At 37.3% G+C, this 23,288-nt stretch overlaps 1 protein-coding gene across 1 annotated transcript in view; it reads right to left on the bottom strand.

Moving 5' to 3' along the window:
* The window catches only part of LOC308071081 (cytosolic beta-glucosidase-like), a gene marked incomplete at its 5' end in the record, with an annotated part of 48,378 nt that overhangs the window by 15,744 nt on the left and 9,346 nt on the right, over positions 1 to 23,288 (bottom strand). The window contains 1 exon segment of the mRNA XM_080405986.1: positions 1 to 23,286. This exon segment is cut by the window's left edge and continues 15,744 nt beyond it. Within this exon segment, the coding sequence (XP_080262112.1) occupies positions 23,236 to 23,286 (51 nt within the window). The 3' untranslated portion in view covers positions 1 to 23,235.

Raw genomic sequence — 23,288 nt, forward strand, 5'->3', positions numbered from 1 at the left:
CTTTTAAACCATGATTAGAGACGTATTCTGGAAAGATTATCAGCCTGTGACTATGTTGTGGGATGCAAGCAGCTCTGTAAGCTGCTACATAGTACAGCTAGCCTCAGGATCCTTATCAGCTTGCTACAGTAAGATCTTGGCTGTGCTTGCTAGCTTTTCTGTGTCCTGGTCTGAGGTCTCTAAATCTACCTCAGGCAGGGCCTTGAACTTGAAGGAGCACAAGTCCTGTCTCAGAGCTAGCCTTCGAGTCCCAGCGAACTGCTGATACTTGTTGAATTGGGATCTACAGAGGAAAATTCTTGACAGCTTTACAAGAAATTTCAGGACTTGCCACTTTAATCACAAATTGAGAATTAACTAATCACTTTAAAGTCAAACAACTTCTAAAATTACTTTCTATAAACAGATGCACTATTAAAGTTGTTTTGTTTTTAGAGTGATTTTGGAGATGTTAATTTGCATGATCAATTAGTAGAGAGCATGAGAAATACATGTGGTTCTATGCAAACATTTTTAATTTTTATTTAAACAGAACAGAAATGAAACATACTCTCTTTAGTACTCAGATGACCTTCCAGATTTCCATGTACAGTATCTATGGATTTTTAAGTATAATTAACAACTTCCATTTCAGTATTTAAGAGCTTCAAGTTCTGTTTCTTTGACAGTCAAAAGCTAATCAATCTTGTTCTCAAATGCTAATACAAGCAATTAAAAATAACATTAATTGAAATACTGCAGGGGCTGTTAGGGTTTTTTTTTTTAACCTCGTGGCAACACTAATTTACAGTACTAATTAGTGAATTGCCCTTTGTATTATAAATCTTTAGAAGGGAGATCTGGCCTTTAAAGCCCAACAGAGAGATGCAGATGGTCACTTACTTTCAGTAAGCTTTCATGGTAACTATAAGGATATTCACTTCACCACATAGACCAAACATGATGGATTATATTGTTTACAATGAAGAATATTAATTTATGCAAAGAAAAATGCCTTGCCCATTTGTCCTGTTGTAAAACATGCAAATATCCTTTATAGAATAGATTATATTCTGTCCAGTTGTCCTAATTAGAAAAAAGAGTACAACTGCCTCATATGAGACACAGGAGGGAAATGTACATAGACAGTATGTTATAAAATGGAACAAAACAACCTATGAAACACAGATTAATATGTACAACATATTGTTTTTAAACAAGCATAATTGAAAACCTTTTGCTGTGCGATTAAAAATTTGGAAGAACAAAAGGCAAAATTCAAAACTTATCAAGTACAACCAAAAAATACAACTATTTACCTGAACCAGTTTTTCCAGAAGATCCACTTTAATGTGTTGGCATGGCCATTTTCACCCTCTAAACCAAGACAGAGTAGTTTCTTTGCCAGAAAATTACAAAAGGCTCAAGGTGACTTTGATTTAGGAACAAGGTTGGGAGTCCTTAGCGATCACACTATAATCTACACAAATAAGAATCCCAATTCTCCTTGGAAGTATCATTATAACTTCATTATAACACGTAAACATGAAAGTACACTTAGCTCCCTCTGTAGTCACATAGCCTGATTTTTCATTTTATTTTCATGTATTACAGTTGTGGGGTTTGGAAATCTGATAAGAACTTCTAGCTTTTTAGTAAAAGGGGAATGAAAGTACATCAAATTGCATTTTCCAGGGAAGTCATCATGTCTGCCAGCAGAATATTTGCTATTATACTATGTATGTACACTGGGCTGTAACAGTGAGAGGGTGCAGTAAGTTATTGTTTAAAACAGTAAGATTAGAGGTGAAGGTAGATAACTACAGTAAGGTGTCACAAGTGTAGTCAGTCCCCAAAGATTTGTGTATGAGACACAGGGTTGAAGCTGTTGAAGCTCTGACCTTCCAGAAATGGAAATACTCCTTTTACAATAGAAAACCACACTGGGTCCTAATTGCCAGCAGAAGCAATTGATATGGTTGGCTTCCTGCCAGTGATGCCACCCCCCACATGCAGAAATCATACACAGGGGGGGAGCCCATTTAAAACTTATAACACACTTATATAAGCCTTATAAGGGCTCTGTATGTGAAACTACCGATAAAGCAGGCAGCCTTTGAACAAGACTATGAAAGCAGATTTTTAGGCTTTTCCAGGATTTCACTGCTTAAGCAGTAGGAAAAGAAGATAGTAAAGGCAGATAAGGAAATGATTAGTTACTAAAAAATGTTGACAGGTAACCTTTATTTTGATTGTTTCTATTCTGTTCTTGAAGAAAAGTATTTCTTAAGAACCTCTCCTGTCCGGCTTTGTTCCAGACAAACTTGTATTTAAATAACCACAGTGAAAATCTGATGCTGGCTGCAAGGTTATGATCCGGCTCTTTGGCTGAAGCTGAAATACCCAGAAAATAACGTAGTAGAATTTCTCTGAATTACAGAATGATGGTGGCCTTAAGGATTCTATACCACTGCACATTAGTGATAGCAGGTACATCCACATGGAGAGGGACTGTGCTTTTAGCACACACTCAGTCTCCTGTAAAAGAGGCAACACCATTGCCAACATGGGCTATGTGGTCCTCTGAAGGTCTCCTAATGCTGAAATCACCAAGAGAGCCAAAGTCAAAGAATGGCATAAAATTAAACAGGAAAAGGTATAGTGTTGACATTCTTGGAAGTGATGTGCCTTAAAATGAGGTGTGAGAGGTGGGGAAGCAAAGAACATGAAAGAAATGTGCAGGAAAAAGAGAAGATTTTATGATGGAATGAGGAAACCACAGTTTTGTAGTCTAATCTTGATCCCAGCACCACTCTAAAGTAATTGTTGCCAAGGAACTTCAAGCTGTGGGTGGTAAAATTAACTCTGCCATCAGTTGTGTGAAAGGTCAGAAGTTAACACTATGACAGAGGCTGGCCAAATATTGAAATTTTTTTGCAGCTCATAGCTCATTTGATTCCTAGATCCTGAGAAACTGAACTGCATAGAGGTGACGTGCCAGCTACTGGAAAAGAAGGAGCAATTGTAAGATTAACCATCAGTGTAAGATGTGAATGTAAAGCACTTATTTTTCATCTAGTTCCACCCTGTCTGTAAAATGCGGGATACTTAGCACTCTGAGACTTAGAAAAGCACTTTAAAGATCAAGCATGAAAGATTCTTCTCAAAGTAAAAGCAAAATATTATTACTTTTTCCTTTTCTTCTCTCTCCCTCCCAAATGCCAAAAGGAGAAAGTCTTGATGCAAGAAGAGCACCTTGATGTAACACTGAAATAGGTAAAGTACATGTGTCCTTTACATGAAAAGAAGAGAACAAAGCCAACAACCTTACTTGCTTATACATTAAGTCTTCTGGTCTTTTGTGAACAGCTGCAGATTGCAAGCATTGTGTATAAGGGTAAACTAACTTGTTTTTAATCTAAGCATCAGAGCTTTGTATTTTTTTTTCTAAGAAGTTACTGACTCTTCACATTATTTTTTTCTTATTGTAAACCCTCTCCATCGTCAGAAGGTAGCAGCTGCTTAGCTAGCGCTAAGATAATGAATCTCTTACCATACGGGTGTGATAAAGCAAGGGGTCACTAACAGATCATTTGAATATATTTTACAGGGATGGAACATCGCCTTTTTCTGCATTGCTTCTGTCTGAAAACTTTTTGCCTACTCCATCTTACATTGTGTCTTCTTAAATTTGGGTGAATTTGGACTAGCCCTAACCTAGGATGGTGTTCCATGAAATTAGATGCTCCTGAGATACTCATCTGAGAGAAATTTTCCTTGTTTCTTCCCTCTTCTTCAAAAAAAGTGAGAGCCAGAGCAGTGACTTACTGCTGGTGGTATGAGACCCCATGTCAGTACCACACTGGTGTTGCAAAGGAATGTTGGTTTTCTTCAGTTTTCTGCTGATCTTTCTCATAGAAATTCCCTGGCAAAGGTGAAGCGTGTTATCAAAGTTACCAGAGGGATCACACAAAACATACTATAAGTTGGACAACATCACAAGAAATGGTCGGAATTAAAATCCAACACATAATTGCAAATGTGGAGTGTATATGGGTTCACATTTTTATCTTCCAGTTTTAAATGAGTCAGTGGCCCAAAGTGCAACACTTGCCATTTATAACCTGTCTTTCTGTGAATGTAATCCAGACCATTAGTCTGTCCCTGATGTTCATAAAGAATTGGCAGTGAGCTTGGCAGACCTGAACATACCATTGTGTTTACCCACGGAGGTTAACTCCCCTTTTCTACATTTTTACATGCTCGGGTGTAGAGTGGGTTGAACGACTATAGTAGGACATTATGCTTCTCTCCCTTTCCTTCGCCTTTGTCTATTACAACCAATCTATACAGCATCCTTCTCTCTCTGTCCTGTAAGCTAATGAGTACAAGACAGCTTCCTTCTCTTCCCAGCTACATTTTTTCCAAGGAAGGGTTGATTTGGGAGCCTAATTTGGGCGATGGTTTAGTGTTGTGAAATTCAAGTTGAGTGAAGCACATAATTTAAGATATTTTTTTTTTAATGGAACTTTTTGCAACTTTGTCTCAACACGACAGCATTTATGGGATCGCTGTTTTGTCTGTATTAAGGACAAGGCTACATTACTGATTCCTAGTTACATTCTGCAGCACAGCAGACAAGCAGCATGCAGGATTTAGCCTCCATACAACCTCTATCAAATTGCTGTTTAAGTAATACACATATGCCATGAAGCAAATTAATGTAGCCACACTGTTGCTTGACTTCTCTGTGCTTACATATGTTTTGGTGCAGATTTTGTTAGATAACTAAGGCAGGGTTTAAAGAGCTTCCAGCAACCCTCCAGATCTTTGTTCTTTCATTAATACCAGACTGTATTGCACTCCCCTGTATCACATGTCAGAGGCTTGGCCATATCTGTATTTGTCTGTGGATGTGGGACAAGGCTAAAAAAAATTATCAAGTAACAATTGTCTGGATTGGAGATTTTATTGGAAAAAATATCAAGAGAAATTGCATGAAACTTTACAATGCTCGTATAACTCAGATAATCAAAACCAAGCAAAAATTAAGTGAAGAAAACCTGTATTCCTTTGACTGGTTTAACTAAGAAGATAAAACAAACCTAATCTGCTTCTCTCTTCCATATTCCTAGAAACATAATCCTGCATGTCACTAATTATGCATAATTTTTCAACAAAATGAAACACAGAAAATCAGTCTCTCAAGAATAAAGGATGTTGCTACTGTAAAGGAAAAGGAGAAACAGAAAAAATTAGTCCTTAAAAACACCACTGGGTCCATGGCTACTACAATTATGTGGATTCAGTCGTGGAAATATGGCTCTGTGTGACAGGAAAATATTGCCTGGCTAAAGCCCATGAAAAGCCTGTTGTAATATGTGAACTGCACAACGTTATGCTTTTGTTAGAAAATGAGCCATCGAGGAACCTACAGTACACGGTTGTCTGCATTCAATAGACTAAATAGGGAAAGAATTCCCATCATGTTGTCTGTTTGATTTATGATGTGGCTAAATCTTGAGGGAAAAAACTTTTACATATCAAACCTCTGTTCAAAACAGTGTTGCATGGAAAGATAACTGAGACTGACAGGGATGTCTGTTGGTCCAAGGAAGCTGGAACAGATGTGATAAGCACTGCTCTTCTCTTGTTTCTACCGCTTTTGACTTAAAACTATTAAAAGGGAGGGGCAAAAGCAAATCTAATTCAAAGATGAGACACAAAAATAATATCCGCAGTGAACTTTTGATACACTGCTGCCTTGGTAATAGGATGGTCTCCAAATACAGTGAATTTCATGCTGATACTTTGATTAGAAAAACACATTAGGAGCTCATTATTTCTAAGCCCCAAGCACGATTTTCTAACACTGCTAGTTAAATTGTGCACCAGCTCTTGTCTGCATAGGCTAGTCAAGACATTTTTATTTTATTTTTTTTTTTAAAGGAAGAGGGTGACCATTACTGAATTCTATAAAGTATTTTTTTATTTCAGCTTGAAAGCATGAATACTTCCTATTCCTGAAGATGTACACAGTACATCACTGTAGAAAGGCCTTCGCTGCTTTTATCATGCTTGACAAAATTTTGCTTATTTGGGATACCTTTTTATACCAAACACGTCTAACCATAATTGAAGAAAATATTCCACTACTGGATAGTGACTCTCTTTCTTTAACTGGCTGCTGTGATACCTGGATACTATGACAGGCACTTCATAAATAGGCATAGATCTCCCTGCCCCTATCACGCCATTTATCACTGTGTTTGGAAGATCTTCTAATTACTCTGCCAATGTAGGTGGTCGCAGTAGCTGAAGGAGTTGCTTTAGGTATACTGTCAAATATCTAATTTGTCTTGTCACCCTTCCTATTAAGTCCTATTTCTTGTAGGGTCATTTCTCTGTGCTCATTCTTCTTTGATAGCTCTGTTACCTTTGACACTATAGGCCACTTACTGCTCCACAAGAAACTCCCACCCTTAGGTTTATGTGACACCAACTTATTGTTCCTTCATCTGGCTGACAGCATTAGAGGGCGAGTGCTGATGGATCCTCTATTTCTCCCCTGTCTCTGCTGGCATCTCTCAAGGCTCTGTCATCATTCCCTTTTCCCTCTTCCCAGTCACTGCCTGGGTGTCTTTGCCAGCTGTCCTGGACCACTTACTTCTCAGCATTAATGACTCTTAAATATGCTCTTCTGCCTGTCCAGCCTTGCTTCTGTGATAGCTTGTGCTGGACTCCCCACGGCTTCCTTGGATGTTACATGCCTAAGGATGAATGTGCAGCCTTAGCCATGGCAGCTATTCTCATCACCAGCTTCCGCGTGTCTCACAGCTGTTTTGACTGCTCCTTCAGTTCTATGTCCTTGCAATTATTTCCTTCCAAAATATTGTTACCTCCCATCACTCTTCTTCCATTTCCTTTGCCTGAATTTTACCCAAGTTCTTTCTCAATGGGTGGAATTGAGCTTTCCCTGAACTTTATTTTTGGCATTGTTTCCTGTTCTATTTGTTATAAAACTTGTTCGTCAAGGCTGTTCCCCCACCTCCTTTCAAAATCAGACAATTTAGCATATGTGTATGCTAAATTCTTTCAAGACTAAATCTGGAAACTGTAACAAATAAAAATAAAATAAAATATAAAATAGTTTATAAATAAAAGAGTTTGTTTGTTCAGAATATAGTATATTTGTAAGCTGTTATCATCAAAACATTTGACACAATGAATACTTGTTAACGCTATGAGAAACGTTTACACCATGGTGGTAAACTGTCTCTGTGATAGTACTGTTCATACCTTCATGAACATGATCTAAAATTTTCTTCTACAATGTGTTTTACAGTAATTTCTAATTCTTTTCTTCTGGAACTTTCAGCTCTAGCAACCAGTAACTTTGGAATGCCATCCTCCAGCCTGAAGTTTCAGCAAAGCTAATATCTCTATCTAGTCCCCCAAAACTGATGAAAGAGCAGAGATCAATTTTGAACCCGAATGTCACATATTGTAGGCAAATATTCTCACAGGCCACATCTGACTACTCTTCCAGCTTCTGTGATGGCAGATAGAGGGGAATATTTTATTTTGCAAATGGAAACAGTCATGTCATAAGATCGACAGAGAAAACACTTTTTAATCCTCTCTTACACAATTATGTAGCTGCATAGGAATGGAAACAGTTGAATAAACAACTGACAGACAACAAGGGCATCTAGGCATGTAAAAGAGAGCTTTGTAATTGGTGATGCTGAGTAAATGTTAGGACATTTTAAACACATTGAGTCAGATTTGAATCATCATCTTAGCAGTTCATTCAGTAACCACCTGACCTCCTTTGCAGGTATGAAATGCTGAAAGTCTACTGGCAACAGCTCAGAGATTTTAAACAGTGGTACTGCTGAGTATTTTCCACTTCCCTCTATTTTTGCTTTCATATTACAAGCGGCACTGCAAAGTTAAACACTGAAGATCAGTCAATAGGGGTAATGAGAACAAGCAAAAATTTCCTGGGAACAGTATTTTTGAAGTTTTATTCTCAGAATGACAACTTTATAGCACCTAATGTCTGCAGGACAAGCAGATTTGTAAGTACCAAAGCAAACATTATCAGTGAACCACTTGGCATATTAATAAGGGAAAGAGTAAGGGGAAATCCTGGATGTAATGTAGTAAACCTGTTTATTATAACTCTGCAGCTTTTATCTGCTTAGTCTTGACTGGAAAGCACTCCAGGTTCGTCTGCTGATGGCCAGGACCATGAATATTCAGAACAATTGAGTAGCAGCCCTTTATCCAGGCATGGATAGAGACTGACCTCAAGCTCTACTGTACGTGAACCTATAGCAGAGCTTGCAACTATAAAAAAAATACAACCTTGAAATTTCTGTCAGAGTACCAGCACAGAGGGTTAATTTATAGGGGAAGGGATAGGTATGCTCAGAGTTGAACTGTGTCCCACCACGATAACCTGACTGTCGTTTTTCTGTCTAAAGCACCTTCTGCTCTCCTAACCTTAGGGTGTTCTCAGAAATGCTCCCAGCTTTTTAAGATGCTACTGTTAACAAACATTTGGCCAAGCCCAACCTGAGTTCATTAGCTATTTAATCTGAGAGATGGTTCTATCTCCCTTGCTTACTCTGCCTTTAGTATACTAACAAAAATGGTAGTATATGGTATTTGCCTGTGAAATACACTTCTCTGAAAAGTTCTGGAATCGGCATACAGAATCTGTCTCAGTACCAAAACACATTCAATCACACAAATGAAATGTACAGGCAAATGATATATATGGATTTAAATAGATATTTAATAATCAAGAGAAAAAACCCCCAAAACATTAATTTAATACTATGTGTATTATTATGCCTCATACCTGGACAGAGTTAGCAAATTTGATAGAAACACAAAGGCGAAAAAATTGACCTGAACAATGGAATGAGATTAGACTGAGGCTTAGATTTCAGCAGCATGAACTCAAAAAGCACAAGAGAAAGACCAAAAAAGGAAATCAAAATTCCATTAATATAAGTGACAATCTGGGTTGCTAACATAGAAGTATGACATAAAGACAGCCATACAGCATCACAATTTTCACACTTTACAAAAGTCTAATTATTTGAATTATGCTTCTCTGCATGGGAATATTCAGAAAGAATCACAGAATACTGTCAAAAAATACCTAAAGAAGATTTCAAAATTGTGCATCCACTGAGATTCAAAAGGTATCCATTCCCTTTTGTGAATGATGAAAGGACTTAGGGCTTCCTACTAAATGGAATGTGTATTCATGTATAATTACATTTTGGTCACATTGATGTTAATGGCAAACCTCCCACTGACTCTGGAATCCTGAATTTCACCTATGTGGCGTGTTCAGAGATCTTCAGACCACAATTCATCCCTAACAATACCACTCACAAAAATGTTCAATACACACTCAGGTAAATTAGAAAATTTTCTCCCAGCTGTATGGATACCATCCTAATGGAGACTTCAAGGTTGCACTGGTGTAACAGAAGAACAGATTTACCATATCTTGCTCATATATGTAACCAACATTACACAAATGTAATCAAATGTGTCTGAAATTACATAAAGGCTGGGTTTCAGTTCTGGTTTCCAGTTTCTCGTTGTAAAAGAAACAATTTCCATTTGAGTGTGATTTTTCATCATCACCAATCAAATGTCCTTTTTTTTTAAAAGCAAAGCAGGGGCAGGAGGAGGAGAAGTATTAACAGTCCAGCGACACACGCTGGCTTCCCCAAAATAGATGGATGAAGACAAGAAGAAAAACATTTTTGGTACAGAAACAGATTTGTGTTTAAAGCCTCTAAGGAATTATTAAAACTCTAATGAATGTTTTTAATTAACATTCACAGTGTCCTTTTAAGTGAAATAATTTAGGAGTTGCAGTGGAAACCTGTTAAACAAATTGCTAGTTGGGAAAAAAAATCCAGCTCTGCCTGTTAATAGCTCTTCTGTTTTCAAATGGCTCCGTGCAACCCACTCAGTATATCTGGGAATTGACAGTGGAAGATTTAACCAGTATTTAGGTATTTTTAAAGAGGAGGTGTGGGCTAAAATTACACCCAGATGGTGCAAACTGGTGGCTGTAGTGCAGATATGCCAGGCTACACTAGCAAATAGATGTCTCTGCACCATGGGCTAGTAAAGAAAACATATACTTTAAATAGATCATTTTCTGTAATAGATCAATATTCTCTTGTTTTACAGATTCAGGTACACACAGTGGTTTGGCTGGTAAAAAAATCAATACGTAGATATAATGTAATTTTTGCAGCTGGGACCAGTGCAAGGAAGCAGGATGCTGTAGCAGAGTCTCTCCTTCAGCTCTTCTCCAGCCAGTCCTCTGCTCCTCTAAAATCTCCCTCAGTTTGACAAATTCTGCAGGACTAGCAAAGTGCTCACGGCTCCACAAAGTGAACTGCTTCTCACCCCCAGAAAGAAAAAAAAGGTCACCTCTGGAACAGAGCTGTGGTTATTACTGGTAGGGGGCTAAAACAAGGGTTCAGTTTCACAGTGTCTAGTTTGCTTTTTTTCCTCTCCTGAAATCTTTTGCATAACTATAGCAACCATGCAGCATATTCATACTTCCAGCTATCTGTGACAAAGAGGGATGTCTCCTGTGTTAGAACACGGTTTGCCTTTGTTGCACACAGAATTGGTGCTATCCTACAGTATGTTTTGTATGTAATTCATAAACATTGCTTACAAATTAATAAAACTAAGGTTCTGGAAAACCTTTTCATTTAAGTAAAGACATTTCTCATATCATATTAATCTTCTCTATTACAACTTTCAAACAGGTGCACATGCTTTGCTTATTTAAAAGCATGAGATTAAGACTGAGAGAATTAAAATGGACTTTCCATGACTAAAACTGACTATGGAAGGGATGCAGCAGAACACTGCCACCTCCAGTTACAGATCATGCACAGAATATACTGTCTATATTATTCAGACATTTACTCAGAATAAATGAAAAACAGGCACGAGCTCTGGCAACTCTGAGCCTGACTGCCAGCAAAGAGGCAGACACATCTGAGCCTTTGATCATAGCTTAGTTCAAAAAAAATAATAATAGCAAAACCTGATACCACAGAAACAAATAAACCATCACTCCCCACATACTAGTAACAACATGTTGCCCTATTAGCAAAAGTCTTATGACTAGGGACTGTTCAATAAAGGACCATAATCTCTAACTTCAGTGCTTTCCCCACTCAGTCACATTCAGTAAAAGGAAAGGAAAGGAAAGGGAGTCTACCGTCCCATTTTCCATATATATTTGATGTCTAGCTGTCTAAGATGAACCACTTCTTGAATACTTATAAAATTCTGGGGGAATGGATAATGCACAGAGGGAGAGAATTTCCAGGCTGAATCATGAGGGTCTGTGGCCCACAGAAAATAGAGGTAGTGGTTCAGACTGAAAGACTGCACTGATGTGGGGTGCTTTTTGATCACTGTAAAGAGAGAAGGGCTATCCAAATACATGCAAAACAAGCAGGGCAGAGTTGGAGCTGGTAAGATAAAGAGGATGACTATGGCTGCTGCTACCACCACATGGGTAGTGAAAAGAGATACCAGTAAAACGTATGGAGAAGCGTAAGAATTCATCTCCTGAGATTCAGCTGGCTAAAATCTCACCAAATTCCTGTAACTAACATTTCCTTACGGCTAGAACAGAGTATCCAACTTTTGTGTAGCCAAGGTTCATTGCCATTGCTGCCATGCTCTCCTGCTTACCTCTCTGTCTTGACCACAGTCTTGAGACCTTTGTATTCCTGCTTCACCCACTAAGCCATGCTACATGCAACTCTGCTTTCCACATTGAACTGATATTTTTGCCTCTATCCTTTCCCAAGCCTTAGACTGTTCCTTGCCTTTTCCTTGGCTGAAACTGCGTGGGAACTTCCTTGAAACATGTATTGCCTGCAGATCAGCAAACACAACTGTGTAACACTTGTACTTAGCATGGTCTCATGTTCTGGGTATTATTTGTTTGGAGAAACAGTGAGAAATTGAATAAAGCTGAAAGAAAAACAAAACCAACACCCAAGATGTGAAAAATTAATTGTGAGTTAAGACCAAGAGAAAAGGTAAATTTGCGTGGCCTGGCTATGTGATGTCTACGGCTAGAAGAGAGGAAACACGGTTACCAGCAATTCAAAGTTGCATGAATAAACACAAAAGAAAGAGAGAAATTATCTAGCACAGCACATGGGAACAGTAGCAATAATGGGAAGAAAAGAAGGAAGCATATTGGGAGTAAATGACATATATTAAACAGGGGAATTACTTTCTAAGTCTGAGTCTTACAATAATATTAACATTCTACTTTAAAAACAATTTGTGGAATATAATTAACCTTTTAAAAAATCTTTATCTTTAAAGATAAAGCCATTATCGTTTCACACCTATATATGATTACATCATTTAAAAACCTATCACTGCCTGCATAAATGATAATGATTCTCAGAGAGGAGAACAAGTGAGAGCAACCAATGAGCTTTCATATGGAATGTGTTTCCCTGTTTTTCTGGACAAATCATGGGTGGGTTTCTCATTAAAAATAAGCATACTGTAAATGCAATTCTGGTGTGAGAAGGCTAGAATTCTTTCAGCCAGAAAAAAGGTAATGTGAAAAAAAGGTAAAAAAAAAGCCAGAAAAAAGGTAAAGTTCTGGGGAAAGTATAAATATTCAAATTAAAAATTTCCCTGAAGAAACAGTGTGACTTTTCTTTATAAAAGGAGGTATTCATTTTCAAATTGTCCTGACTTCAAAAACGATAATAATTTAAAATAATCTAAATATCAAAATTATATACTCTGGACCACTTCATTCTTTTTTTGTTTGTTTGTTTTAGATTTTTCTTCAGGCCAATAAAATACTTATCTATACAGATCTACTTCCACAAAGCCAATGCCTAATATTTCAAGGGTACACCCCACACCAGGTTGCTGTTCATGATATATGGATAGTCATTGTAGTCAGCACTTTTAAATTTATAGAATTAAAAACCAAGAGATCATAAGATCATCTAGTTTTAGCTTCAATGAATCATGGGCTGTTAAATTTCACTAGTTTCTATGGAATGTATCTGAACCTTATGTTTGGTTAGGGCATATCTTCCAAACTATACTCAGAACTGATGTGAAGGCAAGAGGTGCAGAATCCAGTCCTTCTGGTAATCTATGCCAATATTTAATTGCTTCCACTGTTAAAAAATGTGTCTGATTTCTCATTTGAATTTGTCTGGTGTCCAGCCATTGGCTCTTTTTATGCTTTTCTCCACCAGACCAAAGAGCCCTTTAGTACCTAGTATATTTTCCCCATGAAAGTCCCTGTACACTGTAATCAAGTCACCTCTCAATCTTCTTTTTGATAAGCTAGACAGATTGAGCTCTTTTAGAGTCCCACAGTAAGGTATTTTCTCCAGCCCTCAAATCATTTTTGTGGCTCCTTCCTGAACTCTCTCACATTTTTCACTGTCCTTTTAAAAAAGCGGACACCAGCACTGATGAAATATTCCAGTAGCTGTCTCACCAGTTCCTTATGCTCTTTGCTGTACTCATTCATCCTCTGAAGAAAAGCAGAGATACTCAGAAGGCACCATCTGGTGAGGAAGTCTGACTGGTAGGGGGCAGATTTAAATACTTAAAGAGTAGCAGAGGGGAGGGTGGCATGGGCAAAGGACATTTAAAGACTGACTTGCTAGACTATGATCATTTTTAGTTTCCCCAGGAGGTTAGTGAATTCTTCTCCCTTGGATTCCTATTGCCTGTGTTTAGAAAGGTGAATAGCAGCAGACTATAAAATACGGAAAATGAAAATTTCATTGGGATTACACATGGATGAGGAGAATCAGCATCTGCCTGCTGGAAAACACAGGACTAATGGGGGTAAGGCAAGCAGGGAATAAAAAAGAAGAGAAATGCCATGACAGTCAAATAAGAACAGAAAAAATCCACAACAGTCAAAATAATACAAATGGGAAAGGGATATCATGACCCTAATTGATATTGTAACCTGTATTAAAAAAGCATTGAATTACTGAAGACGCAGGATGCAGGTCCAGCATTCAAGCCAATGCTCACCCCACAGAGCTGACACCTGAAAGAGGAGACTGATGAATTTCCTCCACTCTGCAAACTGTATTTTTTAGTGAAAGATCCTTTTTAGACGTTTATAAAGATGTTGAGTAAAGGGCAGGATATAGAACCTGGGAACTGTTTACTTGTGCACCCGGCTGATCATAACTGCTGGGGTAGCTCATGAGAAAAAGACTGCCAGACAAGCATAAAGCTGGTTGCTGAGATCAGAGGCAACAGTCTGAGTTGCAGATATAAAAGGCATGCGAGTCCAAGAGAGCTTTCGAATGACTTTCAGAAGCTGTGGAAGCCAAAAGCACTCTCTTCCCCCCTTCTGCAAGGACTAAAGCATTTGTCTCTGGCTCTGCATTCAGACACGCTTATTCATTCCTTTATGATCTTTAGATTGGATTTCTACAATGCACAGTGACTGAGGAATAAACTTGAAAAGTGCATGGCAGCTTCAGTTGTTACAGCAGGATGCTCCTTACTACTGTGAAGGTATTAGCCCAGGCAGAAAACATACTGCATGAGCTCTTCACTCTAAGCACTGACCCTGTATTCACAGCAGCACAAGAATTGTTTTGCCTTTTTTTTTTTTTTAAATCATCCAAGTAATCAATAATAATTCATTATAAAGAACACACAGTATTAAAAAATGCATAATTATGAAGACTCTTTATAAACTTGTCCTTCATACAATTTCTTAGACTTCCAAGAAAGGAGAATACAAAGTCCTGTTGTCAGGTTTTGACCATCTGACTTTTTTTTTAGAAACACTCAAATACCTAAGGCATGTATGGACTACAGCTGATCCTTTCTGAAAAATCAAAGCTTTTCTTCGTTGCTTAAGCATTTTACTAAAGCTCCCATAGCCCCTGCTAATATCCTTATAAACTTTATCACTCCATACCAATGTTGCCTGAATCCTGATAAATTAGGCAACACAGAGAACACGAACAGCAAAAATGACACTTTAGCTGAGGAGACAGTGTTTCTAGGGATGCAAAAGCCTTTACTATGCCTAACCCACTGGTGTTTCCAAGGGAATAAAAAGACTAACATTGAAGTATCTTAAAGGATTCCTAATAACTGAAACACAGATGAGATATGGGATGGGATGCAGGAGAAGGAACCTTTCCAGACATTCCTTTCTTGTTTTGCAAACAGCCATTGCAAGGGCATTTCCTTCTTTCCTTTAATTGGCAATTAACTCCTTGAGCCCAGCACTAGCAAATACCTATCATGCAAGTCCAATTCACTCTAGATTTTATCTACCACGCAAGATGGTTTAAAAAGTCCTATATCCTGATGCTTCCAAGTCACTTTTACACTGTGTAAATGTGCCAGGATGCACAATTTGAGAGCAGAAGACAGAATTGCTATAAATATTAGGAAGGTCATTATTTTCAGGTGTTACTTTTTCAAAATAAAATAGTGGCACCAACAGAGAGTTCCTCTTCTCTGGGAATAACAAGGAAAATACATTTAACTGTTACATTATTGTAAGAAAATTAAATATAAAAATAAATTCTTTTCAAGTGGTCATGAACACGATAAAAATAATTCTCCTTTTGAGGACTGAATTTTCTTATATTTACTTCTTTCTGAAGATAAATTGTAGGAAGTCTAGAAAACTTCCTGTAGCCAGTCTTTTGTTACTCTAGCGTGAAGAAGTAAAAACCATGGGGTTTTTTCGATTTATATATTCTGAATTGTGTTATATCCAGATAGATGCAGCAGTCTTACACAGGAATAATGCCTTGCACTTATTTGACTATTTGATTGTTTGATTTTTCATTTCCCAGAAATACAGTCATCCACCTTTTTTCTGGGCAAATTATTCCACCGTGTAATAGAATTATTAACTTCTCAGAAATCTTCTGTTCAAACATCAGACTTGCCTCACTAAGGGTAAGTGACTTTAATATGTTTGAAATAGTAACATTTTGTATTTAATTTCCAGCTACTATATAAGTTCAGTAGATGACTTTGCCATTAAAGTTTTTGAGAGATGTATACCATGTATTTATTCATGTACATCTTCATATTCTCTGATATGAATGTTTATTTCAAAATGTGTTTGTTAGCAGCAGGAATGTGACATTGCACATACAGAGTCAGAACAGGAGAGCAGAAAAATCCAGGTACTATTCCTATTATTACCCCATCTGCTTTTTGACCTTAGCTAAATTACACTGAACTTGTGCTACCTCAATTTCCCGAGTTTAAAATTGAGATGGAGATACCTCACTCCCTGTGTAATGAAGCTAAGTATTTCTTTATATAAAAATGGGAGATCCCTTAGCCAAATGGATTCAATGCAAATAAACTAATGCAATATTATGGCTGAGAATCTAAACAGAGAGCTATGAAAAAAATGCAAAGGCAAACTCCCACAGCAATTATAATGTAGGTCATATTGAGCGTATGTGTTAATGCATTGAAGGAACATATACTTGCTCAGTAAAAATTGCAGTGGCTTTAAACACCCAGACATACCCGAGTTCAAACTCAATCCACTGTTGTAGCCTGAAAGTTTTATTTTCATTTAATAAGACTTTATAACAGATAATGCATTGTTTGCATTTTATCCAATCACTTCTGATACTCTGCTCTATTGATCAATACAGCTTCTTTCCTTTTATACTGACATTGTAGCAGCATATACGTAGAACTGCAATGACACTGCTTCATTTGACATTGTCATATTCCTTGTACAGCTGCATTTACATCATTTTCAGCCCTTTAGAATGACAATAACTCCCATGAAATCAAATGATGAGCTATTATGATCACAGAAACATCATGAAAAAAACTAGTCTGGAAGCTGGATAGCAATATATTACCTATGCAAGCACTTCAAAACACAGATTTTTGTTTCATTATTGTAGACCCTAACTTAGTTTTTTTTCTCATTCATTCTCCTATTCGCACTGCCAAAAATGTGTCTTGGAAAAGATCCATTCTTCAGTAACTGTCAAATGAACATAAGGATGATCACATCACAGGTCCATTTTCTTAAATGGTCAACAGCAGATATTTAGACAGAAAGATGAGAAGCAGAACACAAATACTTCCCGTGGAAAATACTCAGGAATCATCACTTACAAATATTTTGAGATAAAAGTACTAGCACTACTGCATTTAATAGCCTTCCCACTAATTTTCTAATAACTTTTGAACAAATTTTCATATTATTTTTGGTAATGAGCTCTGCCCTAAGAAGAAATAAATTTCCTGTTGTATATTAAAATGCAAAATCTCATTTTCTGGAATAGAAATCTGAGACTAAGAAGTGATATGTATCTAAATAAAGATGTTTATTCTACTAAACTGGACTTACCTCTCAACTCCAGGAAAGATGTATGTATGCCTATATGGAAAAGCTTAGCCAAACTGTGTTATACATTAACTCAGTTTCTGCTATGAGTGATTCTCTATTTAATCCTAGGAAAGGCATTTAAAATGCACATAATGGGCCTGAGTTATTTAAAAGTGAATCACCTCGAAAAAAAGGGAGATTTAAATGAAAAACTGTCTCAAAGACAAAAGCTAGCACAGTATTTTTTTATGATGTGCCTCTCTGGATTCAGTACTTTGTCTCCTGAAAGGTAACTCCAAATGAAGCACGTAGCTTAGAACCAGTATCAAACACAATGATGTCATGTGCAATCCACTTCTGACAAATCACAATTTTTAGAAAAGTCTGTACTCATCATAAAGACCAAAATCCCTCCTTTTTATCTGTGAGGTTTTTTACAGTGGAGTTTCCATTAAATTTCATCTTGTAAAAAACAAACAAACAAACAAAAAACCAACACAAAAAGAGTAAAGAGAAACCTGCTGTAGCTATGTCTGATGTGGGGGTTATGTTGTATATGCACAAATCATTCCCTAAGGGAAATCTCTGATGTGCAGGCGAGTAATAGTTGCCTCTAACTCTCTGACCACACAGATACGATTTGGAGATTAGAGACTAGTTAGTTGTTGAGATGCCCCATCTTTGCTTGCACAACTGAGGCAAGCAGCAGCAAAGCTGAAGACTCCTGAGTTTTGCTTCAACAGTACTTCTATCTAATCAAAGCAAATCCTCTGTCTAACAAAAGTAACACCTCAAAGCAGGTTCTAGCATGGACTTCACCATGAGCTACCCAGCAGCAGTACAACATCCACAGTGCCTAAATATTTATCCTCTCTGAGGTAACGGGGAGTCACAAAGCCTCCCACGCAGTATCTCTCCTCTACAAAGCAGGAACTATTCTTGTGCTGCAGTCACTAACGCTTTTGAAAACTAACAGTTCACTGAGGCTGGGGTCTAGTTACTTTTGAATCAAAGCACATCCCAGGTACTGTGTGAGGATGTGAAATGCTGGTTACAGCCACATTCCCAACAACTTGAATGAACTGCCGCACCACTCAGTCTACCCTCTTTCTAACACTGCACACAAAGCTTCAGTGCTTCTGCAGCTCTTTCCCCAGGGACCATCTGATCAGCCCGTAGATGACAAAAAGCTATTGCATAATTTTGCTTTTAATTTGATCTTTTTGATGAACATCAAGACACTGGCAAGCAAGAAATCTACTCGCATATCTTTGTTTCAGGGACATGATCCTCTTCTGTTGTTGTACTGACCAGACTCCTATTACCCTGGTTCCAGTGGAAATTCTGTTTTGCTATCTTCGCTGAAGATACTTTTGAAGGCAGATTGCAGAGCATTCTAGAATATAAATTGTTCCTTCATAAATGCACATTGGGAAACTGCTGGTCAAGAGTTGGGGAAAAAAACCCAACACATTCACTTTTGCAGATCAAAACATTTAGACTAAAGGATTAATGTGAAAGAATGAGTTATAAACTTCCAGTAACAAACAAATACTGCTACAAAGTGGTTATTTCTGTTGCCTAGAGGTGGTCTCAGACATCTTCCCTAAGAAATTATAAGCGGCTGTTCTTGTCAATGTGAAGTCATAACACTGACATTTACCTAGAAATTTCTGGAATCATACTCATGTATTCTGAAACTTTAAAAACTATCTTAAAAATCTGATGAAGACATTGAACTATGCTAGCTATATCCTTATGATTTTAGGAGTTTCTAGTGTTTTGGGTTTGGATTTTTTTTTTAGTCTGGGTTGTGGGCTTTTTTAAAACTTTGAATCCCTCATAGTATTCACAACAAATTCAGCTTGATTTTAATGCTTCTGCAGTGACTACTGCAAAGCTTCTTAACTTTTACACTATAATGCAGTCAATGTATTTATAGTTCTTGAAAATGTCACATGGCAATGTTATGCCAGGGACAGCACATCTCAGAGACTCCTTAATATGTCTGCATTGTTGTATTCTATTTGTAGAGGCATTTTTGTCAGCGGCAATGAAGAAACAGAGCTGCTGCTGCAGCTCTTTCAATAACATTCAAGCTTATAGTTGACCCGAGGGGCTCACATTATGACATCCATATTTAATATAACAATAAATCATATTTTCATGGACTACAGTATTGCATTATAACTTCACTGTTTTATGTTCATGGGAATGCAGCAAAAGCAGGCTTGTACGTATCTACAACAGACTAAATGGTTAGTTCATGAGAGCAAGGTCAAAGTGTATAGTGATGACAATATATAAAAGGTTTTATTACAACTTTTACAAGTCTGAGGGAAAAAAAGCAAAAATGTCCAGAAAGGACTGCATTTAACTTAAGGTACATTTTTAAAAAATCCTCTTAACTATACCACTTTGCTTACTGTCAGTTTTAGTTTTGGTCTGCTTGCCATTACAGTCAGCATTCTATATATCTTGTTTTCTCTTCTGCTTTATTCAAGCATATTTAAGCAGAAAGTTCACATCATCTGAATCTTAAGCTTTACCCATCCCTCTCTTAATAATTTCTCCTATTTGTCCTGCATTTCTTACTGTTGACCTTCTAGCTGAGTCCAAATTAAATGTTCATATGTTTTCTATTTACTCACAAATCTACTCCTGCTTGTTCACATTTATTCTTGCTCATCTCCCTCTTATTTGTCTCTGCGCATATCACATCACATCATCCTCAACTTCTTTACTTTCTATTCCTACTGACTTCAGCTCTCTGGTGCCTGATTGTTGCAGCCCTCTGCAACCTAAAATTCATTTAATTCATTCTTTCCTCCCCATCAGCATTATTAATAATCTTCCAGCAACCAGATTACGGAATAACTTCATTGCTCTTCTCCATCAGCTGCCTCTGTTCTGGCAATAGTTTACCCACTATTGGCACTGCTCTCCTCCATAGACTCTATGAAACTCTATTATCTGTTTTAGAAGGTTCCACTTTTTAAAACTAAGTAGTTTCAATTACCTTTTTATTGGCAGCCTTGATCTTTGGTCTAGATGTCATCCTTAACATACATTACATAACATTAAGGAAGAACAACCACAGTAAAAAGCATTTCACTACTCTGATCCATGTTCTCTTTTTACCTCTCATCCAGATTTCTGTTAGTCTTCTCTTCATGCATTGTATCTAAATTAGATTTTCAGTTCCTTGGGGTAAGTAGACATCATTTTCATTTATCTGTAAAGCACCATGCGTGCTTATGGCTCTGTAGAGATGCTAAATATGTATATCCACATTTATTACAATATTGATGCTTTTATCTATTCATATAGTGCAGAAGCAACATGGCAGCAGTTGTACCCATTTAAAAACTATTTCCCATCTATAATAGCTATAATGTGATATATTTATAGTAGCTGCATGCTGTTCACTCCATTTCCTAGTTCTTATTTACACTGCTTTTTCTGGTCTTATTAACTAACTAACTTAAAAATAAAAATCTCAATTTTCTCTGGCAGCATCAAAATATTTTTCTAAAAATAAAGCATAGGGGTAACATACAGTGGTTTTATTATTTATCCATACTGTGTGATCATAGTCTTCATGAGTGAAGATTGCTGTACAAACTCAGGACTGCTCCTGCCCTCCAAATTCTTGTAATTTAGATAGTCCTGCTGACAGTAAAAATTTTAGGAATTTTGGACACCAGCATTCTTGCTACCTAGTTTGAGAGGCATTGAGGTATATGATTTTCAGTGTACTAGAGCATAGCTCTTTCTAAAACATAAGATCTTGAAAAGGGAAACTCATTATTTTGAAAATTTTGGCTGACAAAATTAACATAATCAGTGCAAGCATATATTCTAAAAGCTAGGAGGGTTTTTTTAGTGTAAAACGATAAAATGAGGATACTATCAATCCAATTACAACATATTAAATTGTTTCTATTAACAAGTACAGTAACAGGCTGTAGATATGCTCTCCTTTGTAGTCAAGCACATTTATTTCTTGGTTAGACAAAAAAGTAAGCAGGCATGACCAAATCCCACAGCAGAATCCACACAAGCCCCTGTCATGACCCAAAGCTTATTGCATGAATGAGCCTGTATGAATAATTCCAAAAGTTAGCTCAAAACCCAAGGAATTATTGTAGAGAGACACTGCATGCAGAGCAATTAAACTGTTCTGCTTCACATAATACTTAATAAATGGTTAAGCATTTAAGCATTGAAAAAAGTGAACCTCTTCAAATATCCTGTTTTGCAGGATATCTGAGCTGAAAACTTGAAACAGGTTGCTCATTTGTGGGTCAGTACATACAGAGTGGCCTTAACAAGCTGTTTACTCAGAGTAGCAGGAGAGAAGTTACGTGGCAATAACGTTACTGGCATTTCTTCAGAGTGCCTTACAGCAGACGGATTTAACATTTATATTTTCTTTGCATAGAGGGACCTGTTTCAACCAGTGTTCCACCATGCTTTTACTGGATAAAATGATAAACATCAATCCAATTTAATGTCAAATTGCATAGATGACTAAACCTGTGTAAAGTTGCTGGGATTACAGTCAGAACACATACATGTTTAAAAGTTTTGCTGGACTGACCAAATGGCAAAGGTTCATTTTACCCAACTCTTGATGTCTCTATAAGCATCTACCTCAGAGCTAGTCCCCTTCATTTCCTTACTATGTGTGAAGACAATTGTGTGAACATATACACTAAGGTGTGATTCATCAGACCTACCCTAAATGTTTACTTCAGGATGTCATTGTACACTGTAAAACAACTAGATGTGGTAAATTAATCCCATTTCATCGAACAGTAGGAATCAAATGTTTATTCATTTCTTTATGTCTTCAGGTGAAGTAAAATCCAGATATCCTGCCTACAACCTTATAAGTCAACAAAACTCCTTGATAAAATTGCTGTCCAATGCCAACTGTTACTCTCCAGACGTGGCTTGGGGCCAGACGTGGCAGCTCAAGATGTGATCTCTGCTCTCCAAAGGCACCTAGAAGACTGCCTGCCTGCTTCAGATAGAAGCAGGCATGAAGATGGAAAAAATGGCTACAAAACCTATTGAAATATGACTTACATTCATGATTATGATCACTTGGAATAAATATAACAGGGACGCTATCTGTTATCTAAATGGACTGGCATTTTAAAATACTTGATACATTGTGAGAAGATCTATCTCCTGTAAATTGCCTCAGAGAATACTACCAACAGAAGGAAGATAAGGAAGAAATTTCCAGAAGACTGGAAACTGAATCAGCTTTGTTTCTATCAAAACTAATGGTACAGCATGTTTCAAACAAAAAGAGCTTCACCAGTGCTGAACAGTGGCCATCCTGACATAAAGGCAGAAGCTGAGCTATAATGACTTAATGGCCCTGTAGAGGAAAGAATTATTACATGGACATCATTGTGTGGGGGAGGTTGCATTGTGTAAGGATGTTACGAGATGCAATGGTCAGGTTTTCAGGTGCATCCTTCACAATGAGAAGTATGAACAATAAGCACTTTTGAAGATCAATATGGTTGCTTTCCTCAACAAAAGACTATGGCCTTACAAAACTGAGTTCAGAAATAATGTATGTATAGAGCACCTTTTCATCTGTTTCCACCTCAGGATGGGGGAGCAGGATTAAAACTACTTGCTTTCCCTTCAGGTGAACCTTTTTTTTTTGCCAAATCATCATCACTTTACTTTGATTTACATGAGTCTTAGCTTCAGGAATCATTGGTCATCGTTGAATGCAAATGAGCACCAAGTAAAATTATATTGAGTTTGCACAACTATCTTTCATCATTTTAAGTGGTACCTTTTAAAATTTCCTGTAAAATCAGCCTGAAATACTCCCATC

Source organism: Falco punctatus (assembly GCF_963210335.1).
Source record: "Falco punctatus genome assembly, chromosome: 1".
Classification (NCBI taxonomy): domain Eukaryota; kingdom Metazoa; phylum Chordata; class Aves; order Falconiformes; family Falconidae; genus Falco; species Falco punctatus.